This window comes from Pteropus alecto, unplaced genomic scaffold (assembly GCF_000325575.1).
Source record: "Pteropus alecto unplaced genomic scaffold, ASM32557v1 scaffold700, whole genome shotgun sequence".
NCBI classification, from domain to species: domain Eukaryota; kingdom Metazoa; phylum Chordata; class Mammalia; order Chiroptera; family Pteropodidae; genus Pteropus; species Pteropus alecto.
In genome coordinates, this window is record NW_006429611.1 from 1016012 (window position 1) to 1032544 (window position 16533).

At 60.2% G+C, this 16533-nt stretch overlaps 2 protein-coding genes and 1 pseudogene across 3 annotated transcripts; 2 read left to right on the forward strand and 1 right to left on the reverse strand.

Annotated features, from left to right (window-relative positions):
* Positions 1–1667: 1667 nt before the first annotated feature.
* Positions 1668–1786, forward strand: LOC112481762 (annotated as a pseudogene).
* A 1424-nt stretch (positions 1787–3210) lies between these two features.
* RER1 (retention in endoplasmic reticulum sorting receptor 1) lies at positions 3211–10146 on the forward strand. Its single transcript, XM_006903915.3, has 6 exons — positions 3211–3298; positions 4698–4802; positions 6550–6649; positions 7905–7983; positions 8912–9047; positions 9520–10146. Exons 1-6 carry the CDS (start codon positions 3218–3220, stop codon positions 9607–9609), a joined length of 591 nt encoding a protein of 196 aa, XP_006903977.1. The 5' UTR covers positions 3211–3217; the 3' UTR covers positions 9610–10146.
* A 194-nt stretch (positions 10147–10340) lies between these two features.
* On the reverse strand, positions 10341–16527 carry PEX10 (peroxisomal biogenesis factor 10). 2 transcript variants are annotated; one of them, XM_006903916.3, is made up of 6 exons: positions 16402–16527; positions 15410–15490; positions 14538–14944; positions 13489–13664; positions 13235–13370; positions 10341–12050 (listed from the first exon to the last, which is right to left on the reverse strand). In XM_006903916.3, exons 1-6 carry the CDS (start codon positions 16511–16513, stop codon positions 11982–11984), a joined length of 981 nt encoding a protein of 326 aa, XP_006903978.1. In that variant the 5' UTR covers positions 16514–16527; the 3' UTR covers positions 10341–11981. The 2 variants fall into 2 exon arrangements, with proteins under 2 accessions (XP_006903978.1, XP_015445731.1); XM_015590245.2 differs by lacking the exon at positions 13489–13664.
* Between the last annotated feature and the right edge of the window lie 6 nt (positions 16528–16533).

Below are 16533 nucleotides of genomic sequence, written 5' to 3' on the forward strand. Positions count from 1 at the left end.
TGGCTGGCCCCTCGGTTTCCTCGCTTGTCTCTAGGGCTTGGGTAGCGAGGCGTCAGGGGCAGTTGGGCTGTTCGAGGTGACGTTTTGTTACTAGCGCAGACTCAGGTGGCAGAGTCGTAAGTTGTCCAGGCCGACGCTTCCGACGGGCTCCCGCGGGTCTTGGCGCCCAGAGCCGCCCCCGCCGGCGGACAGCTGGGCTCGGTTCCCTTGCGTCTGACGGGAGAGGCGCCGGTGGCGCTGGAAGTTTTCCCGAAGCGCGTTCTGCTCGGTTGGGTTGGCGCTTCACGTCGCGAGAATGCGTGAGGTGGGATTCCCGTGCGTGAGTAGAGGGGCCTCGGTGACCGAAGCTGGGACCCCGTCGAGGGTGGGAGGTGCCCGCAGTCAGGTGCACTGTGCATCTGGCCAGGTGGGGAGACGTGTAAGATGGCACGCCCAGAGGAGGGAGGAGCCTCGCCAAGATGAGCCGACGAGGTCTGGGAGGGCATTTCAGCAGAGGGAACAGCACCAGAGGTGACAGTGTCATGCAGGGGACCCAGGAATTAGGGAGGGGGAGCCCAGCTAGCCGTGACCCCGAATGCGCCATGCAGGGGACAGGATCCTGTATGGCAGTGCTCACTTCGAGGGGGTGACCACCCCTGGAAACGGGGGTGGGGGAAGTGGATAATGGCAGGGGACAGGCCACTCTCAGTTTCAGGTGCGACTTGGTCTCTCCTGGGAGTAGTTTTGTCCCGTCTTTTACTTCGTTTCCTTTGGGGCTGAGAGGCAGCGGAGTTCAACAGAAAGCTTCCCATCGGCAGCTGAGTGACAGACCTTTCTGGGCGGTGTGCTCAGTGGGCCAGAGAGGGCCCGTCACCGCGAGGAGCTTGCACTCTAGAGGGAAATGAGCCAGAAGAAATACACACAGGGTAATGAGACCTAAGGGAGGACGGGGCAGTCTTGGAGGGTCTCTGAAGAGGTGGCCTTTAGGCCCAGCTGAGGGAAGAGAGTCGCAGACAGGACTGCTGGTGCGAGGGCCAGCCCCAGCTAGGGACAGGTCAGGTGACCGAGGGAGGCCACGGGCTCCCTCCTGCGGTGCTGGCAGCGGGACGGGCCTGGCACCCAGTACTGATGCCCCCAGAGCCCGGGAGGAGGGCGCCGAGGCGCTGTTGGCTGTTTCGCACATTGGAATGAGGTGTGCTGAAATGTGGTGTCCCGGGTCGTACCTAGGTGACCCGGCTACGAAGGGACAGCCTGGACACTAAAAAGCAGGCCGCTTGCCTCCAGAGTTCCCATTCTTAACATTACTGGCGGTGAGTTCGACGAAGGTGTGCGTTGTGTTTTAACGTGTCCATCACTGGTCAGAAAATCCGCAATCACTCGTGTGTTTTTGGATGACCCCCAGGTGCTGGGTGCAGAGAGCGAGAAGCCCTGAGCGGCTGTTTCTGCTTCGAGTGCGTACTTTGCAGGGACAGCCGATGCCTCTCTCTGACGACTGCCCTCACCGTCTCAGTTGAAGTAGCAAGCGTTTGAAGGGTGAACACGTTGGTTCTGAAAAAGTGAATCAGGGAAGCGTGAAAGGAGCCGAGGGCAGGCCGCGAGACGGGCAGGGCTTCGGCTTCGGCCTGAGCTGGGCGCTGGGCGGCCCAGGGAGTGCGTTTCGATGCAGCTCCTTTTAAACTACAGCATCCCACGATGGCCACGCCACCCTGAACGCACCCGATCCTGTCTGAGTTCGGAAGCTAAGCAGGGTCAGGCCTGGTTAGTACTTGGATGGGAGACCACCTCGGAAGACCAGGTGCTGTAGACGTTAAAAAAATAATAATAACAAAATAAAGTAGAGGCTACCCCGCTCTACCCCCGGTTGACTGTGAATCCGTGACACCTCTGAAAAGACGGAGCACGGGGGTGTCCTCCACCTGTTCGGCCTGTGGGCCTAGCTCACGCCTGTCCTGGGAGGGCAAAGGGTGGTTCTTGGCTGCAGCCTGACACTTCTGGAACTCTGCCCCACCCATGTGGCAGCTCCAGGAAATGGTGTCACGGAGTCCTAGTCACACTTGTAACGAGACGTGTCCACATGGTTACTTTAATGTTGCAGTTGTCGTGGGAAAGGACCCGTATTGGAGACCCTGGACCTCATCTCCAGCCGCTGCCTTCTGGGTTGGCGCAGTGCAGACGCGGTTGGGGAGTTGGGGAGTGGGGGCTCACGGTTGGGGCTGTGGGCAGGCTGGGGCTGGGCGACCGAGCCGCGGGGAGCCTGGCTTCGCTGTCCGCGGGTGGCTGGAGCTGCTAGGTCTGTGAGCACCGTTTCCAGACGAGACGGAGGCCTCGAGGCCACACAGCTCAGGGCCTTGGAGACACTTGGAGCTGGAGTCCGCCTCTGCCCCGCAGCCCTGTGGTGGCACCAGGTTGCGGGCAGCAGTGAGCTCTGCCCTGGCATCTGCACCAGCTTAGGGATGCCCAGCGCCTCTGTCCTCTGGACCCTGCTTGTCCGAGGTCTGGGCAGCGGCGGGCACTGAGGTCAGAGGCTGGGGTGGGCTCAGGCAGAGCTGCTCCTGACCTCGGGCGGGTGGCCGGGACCATTTGAGATGTGACCCTCCGTAGTAAAATGGGGTGACGCCACCCGGCTCACTGGTGCTCAGGGTTTGTGCAGGTCACCCCTCAGGGAATCAGAGCAGCATGTTAAAAACAGCCGCAAGCAGGTAGGGTCACATCCACTCCCGGGCGAGGGGCTGGGCCAGGGCAGCTGGCTGCCTGGGACTCATGTGTGGCTCACTTCTCTTCGTGAGGGGGGAGCCTGGCTCCGAGGAGACCAGGAGACGCGCCGCTGGCTGCTGGCGTTGGGGGGAGCAGCTCGGGTGGAGGTCGGGACGGGGCCTAGAGGAGAGGGGGTGCAGGGGAGCCCCGGGGGCGGATGGGGAGGGACTAGACCGAGGCGGGCCTGGCCCGGGCTCCAGGGGGACCTGGGGGATGTGGTCCAGGTGAGGGCAGCAGAAGTGAAAGTTCACCCTTGCTGCTTTGCATGTCACGTGCCTTCCTGGCTCTCCGCCACAGTGTGTCACCCGCCTGTTTCTTTTTTGAGGCGGCAGTGGAAAAGGCACCCAGAGAGAGACTGGCTGCCGCGCTCAGTCCTGGCGGACGCGCTGATGGCAGGGAACGAGGCTGAGTGGGTAGAGGGTGATCAGACCTTTGAAAGCGTTTAACTGGATTTAAACGCGTCTTGTGTTTCCTCAGCTGCAGAATGTCCGAGGGGGACAGCGTCGGAGACTCCGTCCACGGGAAGCCTTCGGTGGTGTACAGATTCTTCACCAGACTCGGACAGGTCGGTTGGTTGCGGGTGCGCTGGGCAAATATTTGAACAAGGGACTGTTGACCTTGGGACGTTTCCCTGGGCGGAGGTTGGGGGGCGGGGGGGCGTGCTCGCGTCCGCGGAGGTGGGGAGCCTGAGGGTCTCACTCTCAGAAGTGCTCTCCCTGCCGTGAACGTGCCCACGACCGTGGCACAGGGCTCGCCAGCTGCGCGTCAGGCCTGGGCTCCCGCAGCCTCCGCCACGTGCTTGTCTTCCGCGTGGTTTTTTACCCTTTAAAACCGTGAGACCATCTGAACCCCCAGGCAGTATAGCTTTGTTGGTGGCGGCCCCTGCTCTGCTTTGCTGTCCCCTCCCGGCCACCATGTCCCTGTGGCCCGGGGGAGGGGCCCTCGCACCCCATCTTACACGGGTCTGCACACGACTGTTGGACCCAGCCCGTGGGCGGTGACGAGCCCTGTGGTGGCCAGCAGGCCTGACCTGGCCCTCTGGCACGTGTGTGAGCTGCGGTCGCGGAGGCGGTCTGAGTGCGGCACTGCTTGTGCTCAGAGTTAAAATGTTACCCATTTTTAAACTTTAAAAGAATTTTGGAAAACTTAACAGTTACTGAAGCCGGTGATAGGTTTACGTGGGTTTATATGTTGTTTATTTTTTTAAATTTAGCATAAAAATGTATTTGTTTTTTAAAAATGTCCTATTTGGTGTTGACATTCGATGTCACGTGAGTTTCAGGTGTTCAGCGCAGGGTCAGATGTATTGTTTATGAAGCGACCCCCCAGGAGATCCGGTCCCCACTGGCACCCTGCGCAGCTCTGACAGCTGTGTTCCCCGTGCTGCATGTCATGTGTCTGTGACTGGTTCATAACTCCCAATTTGTTATTCTCTTTATTTTTAAGACTAGTCGAAATTTTCACAATTAAAACTTAAAAATTGAAGTTTCAAAAATAAAATTAGACACGTACACTAATGACGCACACATACACACTTGTATGTGTGTAAAACTCTAGGAGTCCCTTCGTAAAGTCCTTGGCTGGTCTGGTGGCCACCACGTGCGGGTCCCGGCAGGGCTGGGACCGTCTCTGGGGGAAGCGGGCCGTGGGGCGGGACGGCGTGCAGCGTGGTGACTCCAGGATGTGCGCCTCCGTCTGCTGCGGCCGGTCGTCGGGCCTCTGTGGGGCTGGAAACGTGTCGCCCCACGGTGAGCCCTCTGCTGAGGCCGTGGGGCCATCTGCTCTGAGGCCGTTCTGTAATGTTTTTGCTCAAGGGTCGGACCGGTCTCAGGAACCGGTGCCAATGAATTTGGTATCGCCCGTCGCTTTGCGCGGGTGCCGTGCGGGCCAAGCAGACCGTGGGAGTGCGCTGTGCGGTAGGAGTGGCGGGTGTCCGTGACGCATGCAAACTCTTACTGTTCCAGATCTACCAGTCCTGGCTGGACAAGTCCACACCGTACACAGCCGTGCGATGGGTGGTGACGCTGGGCCTGAGCTTCGTCTACATGATTCGGGTTTACCTGTTGCAGGTAGGTGTGGCTGAGCCGAGCGCCGACCGCCTCCACCTTAACCTGAGTGCGCTGTGGGTCGAGATGTTGGTGTTTCTTTCTCTCTCTGGATTAGGTGGGTTCACGGTGAAAGAAATGGTCTCCAGTCACTTTCTAGTTAAGCAACAGACGTAAGAAAAATTTCAGTGACGTTTTTAAACTAGGATCGCTTACAGTTCATCCTGCCTTTGTCACACTTTAGAGTCCCCAGGACAGTCTCAATGACAGTCTGGGCCTGGCGAAACTGACAGTGCTACCCCTTCCCAACCCCCAGCCTGGGCAGCGTACCCTTTGGTGCACCCTCCACCCGTGGCTCGAGACTCGGGGCTGGAAACCCTGGGGACAAGTAACTGTGGACCAGCCGCCTCATTCCCTGGGTGCCATGGTCAGTGTTGGCTCCTGAAGGTTCACTTGTTTGAGTCACACCTCTTGTGAGGCCGAGGGGGAGACTGGGGACCGAAGGTGGCGTGTATCGCCCCTCCAGCGACCCCCCTGGTGCCTAGACGCAGGTTCTTCTGAGAGGAGGTGCTTCGATGTTGCCTTCTGTCCAGCAGAAGGCGGGTTCAAGGCCTTGTCCAGGGTGATTTTTTCTGGAGCTGAGAAAGATGTTTCCTCATTTAAAGCAACACTTTCCTTCAGGGTCTTTCCTAAGATTGAGAGGGATGTGGTCTCTGATTTATTTACTGGATGCTACGATGTGTCAGTACCGGGGGACGTTCTCCCTGAAAATCCATGGAGCTCCTGTCCCTCTAGCAGACCCTGTGCGGTTCCAGGGGGCGGGGGCCGCGCTCTGGGCGACTGCAGCTGGTCTGATCTACAGGAGGTCTGAAGTTAATGTTGAATTCCATCGACTTTAGATTTTGTGAAAGCTGGGGCTCTGTTCTCCAATGGAAAGAATGACCCAGAAACCTTGATTTAGGGGATTAAGTGGCATGGGCGCCTCCCACACAGGTTTGTACCTGATAGGGTGCCCCTCAGGCCTGGCCCCGCACTCAGGCCGTGTGAGCAGTAAACTAGCTTCTCGCATCTAGTTTTTAGTTTTCTGACTTAAAAAATTTTAAGGCAGAAAGATTTCGTTTTGTTTGCATGAGAATTTTTGGGCTTATAAAATTGGGAACGCGGTGCAGTCCTGGTTCTGGTCGGATAAACCCGCTGCTTTTAGAAACAAGTTGGTTGCAGGTAGGTGTGTCGTGTGTGCACCTGTGCGGGCGTTCCCCCTTCAGGTCTCCTGAGGAAGGTTTGGCTCCAAAACGCTTTTTGCACCTCGTTCTTGATTTCTGGTTCTGGATTTCTTCCGGGAAAGATGATGATCACCGTGACAAAGTGTGTGGTAGCAGGAGTGTCAGCCAGCGTGTCTTGGGCAGTGCTGTGGCAGCTCAGGTGGCCCTCGGCTGATGGCAGGGCGTCTGGAGCCGGGCACAGCAGCGTCTCTCAGTGCCCGGCCGTGCCCCGCTGCGGTGCAGCTTGGCCTGGACTCCGCGAACCGCCCTTCCTGCCGCGCTCCCGGTGGGGGCCCGTGGCCGCAGGTGTTTCGTGCATCTAACTAGACCCTTCTGCTCGCCCACTGTCGAGACCTACAGAGCAGTTTGACATAAACCGTCACCATGGAGGTTCCCTGCCCTCCACTGGCCCTCGTACCATCCCAGGTCTGGAGGTCCTGGGATGTTGGCGGGCTCGGCTCAGGGTGTGGGCGGCCGGAGCAGCTCTGATCTGTCTCTCTTCTCTCCAGGGATGGTACATTGTCACCTACGCCTTGGGAATCTACCACCTCAATCTCTTCATAGCTTTTCTTTCTCCAAAAGTGGACCCTTCGCTCATGGAGGACTCAGGTAGCTGTCGGCCGGGGGAGAGCTGTGACCCGTACTTCACGGGGCTGCTCGTTTTCTCTAGAAACATCTGAAATCCAGATTTTGAGACCGTCTCTTGGTGTTTAATACCGGGGACTTTGGTGACGATGATAAATTTGTTTGTAGAACGATTCATTGAACCCTCTTAACCACCCCGTGGGGGCAGCCTGTTCCTTCTGTCACCCCTAACACGCAGACGAGGGAACGGAGACCCAGCGTCACGTAGCTTGTCCGGGGTCACATGGTAGTCAGTGGCGCAGGGATGTACCCCTTCCTAAAGAGCCAGCCTTCTTTCAGTCACCCTCACAGCAGCAGTTAGGTCCCCTTCTCGCGGAGCCAGAGGTTTTCCCGGGCAGCTCGCTGTGGCCAACAGAGGCCACTTGGACCCTGCCCACTATGGCCAGCCCGGGTGGGTGGTGGTCAGATTTCCCAGGATGGCGAGTTGAAGGTTCCTGACTCACGCTGTCCCGGCCATGCCTGGGCCAGGTGGGGCCCAAGTCCACGCCTGACTGGCCAGCCGGGCAGCGGCCTGAACAAAGGATGAGTCGTCTGTTCCAGCACGTCTGTCGTCACTGCCGGGAAAGCTGGGCTGCCTGCGGAGCCCTCCCTGTTACAGAGACGCTGAGTGCGTGGCATTTTCTCCAGGCCATTCCCGCTGCGACCAGAAGCCTGTGATTTGCTTTAGAGACAAGTTAATGGACACACGAAAGGAAACAACTCTTTCAATTCGTGGTGCTAGCCTCAGTTTCTCGGTCTGTACCTAGAGGCACCTGTCTCAGGTGGGGCGAGGTGAGGCGAGACAGGTGTGTGGACCTCACCCCCACAGGCCTGGCTCTCAGGTCCTAGAGGAGGGCGATGGTCCCTGCAGCCCATGCCCTGGAGAGCAGACACAGCGTGGCGAACGTTCCCCACGTGTGCGACCGTTCACGCCTGTTTCCTTCACGTATCTTCGTGTAGTGTAGTTGACGTGTTCCCGAAAATGGGTGTGTAGTTGAACTTCTGTGCAATCGTTTAAGTCACATAGCAGTTCTTTTTAAAGTCTAACATGAGTCTTCCAAAGCAATAAATTGTTTTCTAACTCTGCTAAGAGCCCCTTTTGGTCTGTGGTTGAGTGAAATGAATCTGTATTTCACACATTAGTTTTTTAGTTCAGAAGTTTTAGGGGAAAACAAGCACGTGTAGTCACAGAAATAAAGAGGAGACATCTGCTGCTTCTGACAGCCGCTCTGTTTTTCAGATGACGGTCCCTCCTTACCAACTAAACAGAACGAGGAGTTCCGGCCGTTCATTCGAAGGCTTCCGGAGTTTAAATTCTGGTGAGTTGATTCCTAAAGATATTTGTTCTCCAGTGTTCAGTCAGACCGCTTTTGCTCTAACTGGCCAGGGAGTTAGAGTTCTTAAATGACTTTGGTTTGTTTTGAACATTTGTTCACCCAGAATTGGAGTGCTGTGCTTCTCAGGGAGCCCAGCACCCGGTGCTTCTCGGTTGCAAGTTACTGCTGAAGCACTCTGAAGCGGGTGGTGGGGGAGCCTGCTTTCGGCCACGGTGTCCCGAGAATGTCGCAGACTCCCTCAGGAAGGACAGGTCGCACAGCCAGTCGTGGCCCTGTGCCCCAGACTGCCGGCCTGCGCACTGCTCCACGCACGCAGTGCCTTGTGGTTCCGGCCACGTGTCTGACAGATGCAGGGCTGGGCCATTCCAGGGCAGGCGCAGCCTCGGGGACAGCTGCTGCCCAGGAGTGGGGGTTGGCTTGTCCCCCAGACCTCCTGGAGGTGGCGGCATCTGTGTGATGGGACGAGTGTATGTGTGGCAGGTGGACAGAGGGACCCCCTGCTGTCAGAGCGATGGGGACTCTGACCTCTGTCCTGTATTTGATGGATTAGAAAACTGAAGGCCATGAGCTCCTGCCCCTTCGCCAGGGTCTGGCGGGTCTGGGGGCAGCGAGCGTGCAGTGCTGGCAGGGCCGGGGCCTGGCAGCCCGAGGAAGAGCCGGGAGGTGGCCGGGCCCTGAGCGGCAGGAGCGCCTGGGTGCTGCTTGGTCCTCTGGACGCATGTGACCCTGGGGGCTCAGCACGTGGGGTTCTCCAGACGGCCGGCCCGGCAGCAGACACGAGGCTGGGCAGACTGTGGGCTCCGCGTCGCACAGCACGCGTGAAATGCACGCAGTGTGGCTCCGAGTCTGTGCCCGGCCCTTGGGGGCAACGCCGTGCCGCTGTCCCCGAACTGACCTCCTCTCCTTTCAGGCACGCAGCCACCAAGGGCATCCTGGTGGCCATGGTCTGCACCTTCTTCGAGGCGTTCAATGTCCCGGTGTTCTGGCCCATCTTGGTCATGTACTTCGTCATGCTGTTCTGCATCACCATGAAGAGGCAGATCAAGGTGAAAGCCTCACGGCTGCGCTGGGAAAGGCGGGCGCGCCGGGCGCAGGCCTGCGACACGGGAGGCTGACGCGGAACCTGCCTTATCCACACGGGGCAGCGGGCAGCTCTGTGCGGGCCTGGGACGGGGACACGGTGCCCCGCTTCCCCCCACCAAGGCCAGCCAGTATGGCACTGTACCCCAGCCCGGAGCTGGGGGCGGGCTCTTGGGCGGCACAGGAATGGCCCTTGGTTGTGCCCCCTCCCGGGTCAGTCAGGACCTGCTGGATGATGACATTCCCCTGAACAGGCCTGGGCAGATAGGCCTGCACAGCCGAGTGGGGCACCCCACCCCAGGGCCTGTCCTGTGCGCCGGGGGCTGCTTCTGGCGGGGGCCTGGGAGCGCACTGCTGGGGCCCTGGTTTTGTCACCTGGCGCGAGGACGTGGCCCATCGGAAAGCTGTTCTGAACATGGTCTGTCTGTCTGTCCCCAGCACATGATAAAGTACCGGTACATCCCCTTCACGCACGGCAAGAGGACGTACAAGGGGAAGGAGGATGCGGGCAAGACGTTCGCAAGTTAGACGCGGCAGGCGCTTCCCTCCCTCGGAGCCTGAGGCGGGTTCGAGCCATCGTGAGAACGCCTTCTTTCTTCACATAACGTAGTCGATGATGAGGGAGTCGGATTTTCTTTTTAAAGAGGAGCTTCAGTTATTTGTAATTGAAATATCAGGTTCTTGAAGAAACTGGCACTTAAACTGAATTGCATTGATCTCTTTTTCAGTGACGTTCAGGTGTTTAAACGGACAGAACCTTAGCCGCAGGCTGGGCGGGCGGCGGGTATGAGGGCCCAGGCTGCACGCCAGCCACCGCCTCTCCCCGAGGACGCCCGTGGGCACGTCCCCCAGCTGGGGATGACGCCAGCCTGAGTGCCGCGTGTTGGAAGGAGCCTGACGTTTGAAAGGTGACTCCCCAGTAACGCTGGGCTCTCATGCCAGTTTCCCATTTCCATCCCAGCAGCGGCGTTTGAAGTTGGCCTGTATCGTAATGACTCAAAACTCTGTTAACTACCGTGATTGCTTTTGGGCCTGGAATTATAAATATATATTTTAATCGTTTGAGATTATTTTGACACATTTCTTTCATACGTAGAAAGCTGGTGACTGTGTTTCTGCGCAGCAGCCCCTGCGACAGGCCGGCACGGTCGGTGTGGGCCTGTGGCTTCCGACGCCGCTGCGCTCTGGGGAGGGCGCTGCCGTGCACGTCGACTTCTTTTTGATGTGATAAAACGAGTACTCGTAACCATTTTACTACGTGACTTTTTAATTCCAACTTTATTAAACACAGTGTCCCCTTTCTCGTGTAGTCTCTATCTGAACGCCGCAGCTCGCTGCAGGCCGGCCTAGCCCGTCGGGAGGACCACAGGCCCCGGGGAGTGAACCGCGTTTGCCAAGTGCGGCAGACGGGACAGTCAGCATGACTGTGGTTGTCACTGGGGTGGGCACTGAAGTCGGTCTTTTCTCCCGGGTCTGCAGGGGGCTCCCTTGTCACCCTGAGTGCACTGTTGGCCATCGTTTTGGGGTCTTGGACCCCAACTGTGTCTGTCATGCCCGTGTTTGCAGGCCTGGACTGAGCTGCTCTAGGTCTTAGAAGGCCACGTAGAGACCGTGTGTTTTAAACTTTTATTTAAATGACATTCTCGATCGGTACTTTCCTGGCACTGGAGCCCTGAGGTGCTCAGGCCTGTTCCCTCAACGCGCGCGCCGTCTCCTGGCACTGCTCCGGCTCAGGCGGGCGGGAGTCGTGTGCGCGTGGTCGGAGCGTCACTGAAGGTCTCGGGCATGAGGGAGGCCGCTCTGGGGCTCCTCGTCTAGGTGAGGTCAGCACGGCGTCCCTGGCAGCTGACCTTCCACGAGCGAGGCCTGCTGAGCCGTGTCTATTCCTGGACAGCTGCTGAGTCACTCTGAGGGGAGTTGGTACGGGCCTCTGCCCTGGACCAGACGTCCCAGGGAGGACATTTTGTACCCACTATTGTCAAACCTGATTTTCACGGCACTCTGACGGCTTTAACGTCCCAGCACTTCGTGGAACTTGTTTCTTAAGGGACCTTCGGCAAAGTCCTGTATCTGGTACAAGTAGTTTCAGATCCCTTATGATAACAAGGTGGCAGGAAGCAGGCTGGACGGAGATGACCTAGTGTAGCAGCTGTCCTGCCACGGGCCTCCAGGGCACCATTTGTGGGCCAGGTGTCAGGAAGGCAGACTCCTCACTCAAGCTAGCTGTCCCCGGAGCCCTGAGCGGGAGCGACCCCTGCACAGCTACCCAAGGCCAGGACGCGACGGCAGCTTTCTGAACTGGCCACAAACCTGAGGCACGCGGAGCCCTCGGTTTCTCCTGTGAGTGGACGTGCCTGGCCTCGGCCACCAGCCCTGGTGGCAGGGGCTGGCAGGCTGACTGCATCACCAGGACAGCTCCGTCCCCTGCCCTCACTCAGCACTCGCCGTTCGGGCTGAACCTTGCCGTCCACCTGGTTTGGCTCGGTGTCTCATCATGGAAACGGAAAAAGCGTTTCCGGGCCTGTTTCTGAAATACTTGCGGTTTGGGGGAGGGACGCAAACTCAGAACCTCGTTCCAAGCAGTGCCATTTCCCGAAGGAGTGACCGGGCTGTGCCACAGTGGGGGTGGTGGGGGCCCCCCACTGGGTCCTGGCCAGTGTCCTGCCACTGGGTCCCACCACCACCTCCACAGGCTCGAGGAACAGCTGGATGGAGCCCCGCCCAAACTTGGCCCTGGACGCCTCGGACCAGCCGTCCAGGTTCTGTCCTGAGCTGCTGGCGTAGCATCTTATGTGACTAAAGTAGAAAATTTGACAGTTTTGTGATTCCTGTGCAAGTTAACCTTGTAAATCAAGTGTCTTCTTGACATCAGGTGACTCCTGCGTCCCTCTGTCCTGTAATCACCGGAAGTGCCGCAGGTAGACGAGCTTCTGGGGAGGGAACTTCTCCCTGCACAGGGGACACTCCGTCTGTGGGGGGAGGAGAGGTCATGTGGACTGTCCCCTGCAAGACCACTGCGGGCCCTCCCCGACTGGCATCGCCAGCAACGCTGGGTGTTTCTGTTCAACTTGACCGAAAAGTCGGCCTTTCTTCAGAAGTCAAACCTGAAGGGAAGGCCTTAACCCTGGGTGTCAAGGAGCAGGGGACAGTGGTCAGGCTGAGGAGACAGCCAGCCTGTCCACGTGGCAGCTACCGATGTGCTGAGAGGAGCAGGGGGACCCAGACACCCTTGGGGTCTCAGCTGCTGGACGACTGGCAGCTTGAGCCTCTTGCGAGGTTCTAGGACGAACATACCTGTCCATTGTCCATTTCCTCAGGCCTGGCGGTCCCACCCTAAGGACCATCTGGGCTGAAACCAGGTCAGGTTCCCTCTGGCCCCAGAGGGCGGGTGGCTCTCCCGCCGGCACCACGTGAGGCCCACGCAGTGGGGCGGCAGCACCTGTGCTCCTGGGGTTCCCTCGAGGCAGGCGTGGGGGACCCGGAGCAGCCTGGGCTGAAACCCCACAGGACCCAGGTGCAGGTCCTAGATCAGCCCCCACCCATGGCTGATGTTGACATGAGCATCCTCAGGTGAGTAACAGCTCAGGGATTAAAGCGGCACAGGAAACACGGGGGCCTTACCTGCCGTACCTGGGTGGCCCTCCCCCAGCCCCAGAGAAGCTGGATTTGGGCTGAGCTTGCCAGCAGAGGCCAGCAGAGGTGGTGTGTGGGGGCCCAGGAATAACCCCACTCTGGGGTCAGCATGCATGTGAGAGGTGGCATGGTGTCCCCTGCACTAGCTATCTGACTCAGTACCCCAACAGCGTGAGGTCTCAAAAGCCAGGCCAGGCAGCTCTGTGTCCTGGGACGCCCACGTGGGCAGCCACAGGGGGCGCACGCCCAGCTGGAGAGGAGGGCCCAGCGTGTGCGGGCAGGCCAGGGCCTCCCAGGAGGGGACGCTCACAGCTTTTCTAGCTTGTTTTCGGCAAAGCGTCAGCATAGCAATGGCAACGCCTCGACCCCCGATACAGCTCTGTACCTGGCTTACCTGGGGGCTTCCACAGAGATGCCCACCCACCTCCCTGAGGAGAGGTTTTAGAGGCAGGCTCCCGACTGCAGCCCCGGGCGGCCGCACACCTGCTGGGGGAGCCCGCACTGCAGAACCATGGCTGACCTTGGTGTCGCACCACTGGGTGATGCACTCCCAGCAGAAGAGGTGGCCGCAGGGCGTGGCAGTCGCGTGCCTGCGCTCCTCCAGGCACAGGGTGCACAGGGAGCTTCTGGAGACCGCTCTCTCTTCCACGTGGCTCCTGTGGGGGGAGGAGGGCTGAGCCTCGCAGGCCTTGCTGAGTGCAGGGATGCTCGGCCCCCGCAGCCGGCGGCGAGCCCGCACTGAGACCCCGCGCCCTTGGTGCCAGCCCCGCGCACCTGCGGTGAGACAGGCCGCGGTGCAGCTTCCACTCCCGCCGCGCACGCTGCCTCTGTCGGAAGCCGTGCAGCTGCAGGCCCACGGACAGGGCCAGGTGCAGCAGCGAGACGAGCCCCAGCAGCCTGTAGCTTGTGTGAGCCCGCGAGTCCTCTGTGGGCGGGCGGTGGACGCGGAGCTGTCAAGGACCCCGAGGGGAGTCACATGATCAGCTGGCACAAAGACTGGGCAGCTTGGTGGGCAGGCCTCCTCTAGTACTCAAGTGCCCCATCAAATGAGGCCAAACTCTGCCCTCTTGGCGCACAGTGGGGACAGGAGGACCACGGGGCTGGGCTAGTGAGGAGGACCCTGCGGGGCCTGAGCACCGGGTGGGCGGGCAGTCGGGGGATGCTGCTGGACAGCGCAGGGCTCACTCCCGACGGGCCAGGCGCTGAGCCGGGAAGTCTGCAGATCACTGGCTGTGTGCAGGTGAGAGTTTGGGGGGCACCTCAAAGGGGAGTCAGCAGAGAAGCCTGGGGAGCACCCAGCGGGGCAAGAGGAAAGGCCCACATGCCGGACGCTGCCAAGCAGCATCTCTGTTGCAGGGACAGAAGCTCCCGCTCTGCAGGCAGGGGCCTGAGGAGGTCTTTCTGGATGAATCTGGAAGCAAGGTATTGGCTGAGAACCAGAAAGAAGGCAGGCAGTGACAGGGCCCACGTGGACACCGTGGGGTCACCGTCACCTGATCTTCCCTCAGGGCAGTCTGAGAAGAGTGGTCATAGGACCCAGGAGCCCAGGGCCGGGCCCGTGCTTACAGGAAAGGGCAGGGCGCCGGGCCTAGCACCTAGGCTGGCCCACGTGTGCTGGCTGCCGGCAGGCGGACTTGCCCACCCGCGGGGTGTATGGAGAATGGACTTCCTTGGGCCCATTAGCAAAACATGGACCAGCAAGGCCAGTCGAGGATCTTGGCCCCGGCCCCGGCCCCGGCCCCGTGCCAGTCCACACAGGGCCTGAAGAGTCAGCTCTGCACGTGAACCAGAATCGAGCCGGCCTGGGCGGTGCCCACACTCACATAGGTGACTCCCGTGAGCCGCTTGGCCAGGTGGTAGAAGACGCCATGGATGTAGAACCAGGCAACGTGGAGCCGCTGCAGACAGCCCAGGCCCTGCCTGAGCACCAGCGCGGCCCGCAGGAGCACCTTCCTCTGCTGCTCCGTCAGGGTGGCCGCCTGCTGGTGCACCCAGCGCCTCACCGCCGACCGGCCACGAACGCCAGGCGCCAGGCTGCCCTGCAAGGGCCGGGCGCCATCGCCGTCGGCCTGCAGCTCATGCTCCAGGTGCAGCAGGGCCTTGTCCAGCAAGTAGGGCAGGACAGTGTGCAGAGCGACCAGCACGCCGCGGCGTAGCCCTGAGGGCACTTGGCTCCGGGACCGGTCCACCTGGACGACCCCGACGTACTCCTCCCCGAGGGTCTGGTAGCCTGGGGACAAGAGGATGCGCACATGAGAGTCTGAGGCAGGACCTGCCAGCCCTTTCCTTCTCTGCGCCAGATTTGGCACTCCACTGGGGCCCCGCCTTTCCTCTAAGGGACGATGCTCCGCCAGGGCCTCGCCGCCCACGCTCTGCTGACGGGGCTCAGTGTGGGGAGCACGGGTTCAGCCACAGAGAAACGGTGTCAGTGGCACCCTGTGCAAGGTCCCCAGGGACACAGGATGAAAGGACACAGGTGAACAGAGCTTTCAGAGGCCCTGGCTGGGGCTCGGGGCCTGGCCTCCTGCTAGCGGTGGGTCTCGGGTCCTCCCCTTCCCTGAGGATGCATCCAGGCCAGCCCCAGGGACACTGGGAAGGCCCCCAGGAGCTTCGTACTCTGCTGTCAGCCCCTTCCCGTCCTCTGGGCTTGGTGTGTGTTGAGGCCCTCGGTCCCAAGGTCTCACAGGGGTGCTACCTGCAAGTGTGGTGAGGCTGAAGTAGGCTACATCCGACAGCAGCTCGACCTCTCTCCTCCACTCCAGCCACTTCTTCGCACCTGAAAGAAACAGCATTATTTCTCTGGGGGTGGGGGCCGGTGGGCCGGTAAGGAACAAGAACAATGCTCCGCCGCCCTCCCGCCAAGGCCCATCCCAACCACTTTACTCGAAGCCGAGACTGTCCTAAATCACTCTCCTCTCTCCCCCGGCATCTGGTGCCGCCCACTCTGCTCTATCTGCGCCTGCCTTGCCTGGGCCACCGAGTCTCCTGAAACCCAACCTGCAGCCACCTCCCCCTGTGCCCCCCTCCAAGTGTTCTAGAGCCCAGAAGGGCCACAGGACAGTGTAGGACAGTGACTGAGCACAAGCGAGACCACTGTCCAGCATCCACTCCCAGCTCCCCACCCTGCTGGTTGTGACCTCAAGCAACTTCACCATCACCCAGGAATCCCAATTTCTGTATCGCTGAGGATGGGAATGACAAGTCCTATCTCTTAGAAATGTTTTGAGGAGTAACTATTTGTAAAGTATTGAAAGAAGTAGCTAACGCTAAATCACAGTGTTTGTAATATGATATACACACCATTTGTTCTGAGCCTGTCCCTCTCCTGTTCAAAGCCTGCTGATGGCCACCCAGCCCCAGTCTCCCTTCGGCGCTATCGTCCGGAAGCCACCCCACGCTCCCGCCCTCGGCCCTTCCTTTCTCCACACCTGGCCCCACTCCAACCCCCACCCACCAGCTGGGGTGCGCAGGGCCTGGCCCAGGTGACCGGGGTGGCAGAGCCGGGCGGGGTCTAGGGGCTCATTCGCCCACCTCGCAGCGCGGCGCCCAGGACCACCCACGGGGGCCAGATCTTTTTGGCTGCGCAGGTCACTCAGTGCAGGCAGCGGCCTCGGACGCCCGGCTGGACCTCTTGGCTCACCCGCGAGGACAGCTAGGACACCTCCACCCGGCCCCGCGTGGCCTCACCCGCCAAGCTGTGCAGGGCGCTGCTCGCTGCGCTCCGCAACCCGCCGCGGTAGTAGTCGTCCTTCTGCGCCGCGCGAACCACCTCCGGGGGGCTCGGAGCCGCGGGAGCCATGGCCGCGGAGACCCCGAGGG

Coding starts and splice junctions, on each gene's coding strand:
- RER1 (XM_006903915.3), top strand. CDS start 3,218: ATGTCCGAGGGGGACAGCGTCGGAGACTCCGTCCACGGGAAGCCTTCG. Junction 4,803..6,549: donor TTCGGGTTTACCTGTTGCAG/GTAGGTGTGGCT, acceptor TCTTCTCTCCAG/GGATGGTACATTGTCACCTA. Junction 7,984..8,911: donor CTTCCGGAGTTTAAATTCTG/GTGAGTTGATTC, acceptor CTCTCCTTTCAG/GCACGCAGCCACCAAGGGCA.
- PEX10 (XM_006903916.3), bottom strand. CDS start 16,513: ATGGCTCCCGCGGCTCCGAGCCCCCCGGAGGTGGTTCGCGCGGCGCAG. Junction 14,945..15,409: donor CAGCCTCACCACACTTGCAG/GTAGCACCCCTG, acceptor TCTTGTCCCCAG/GCTACCAGACCCTCGGGGAG. Junction 13,371..13,488: donor CGCGGCCTGTCTCACCGCAG/GTGCGCGGGGCT, acceptor CTCCCCCCACAG/GAGCCACGTGGAAGAGAGAG.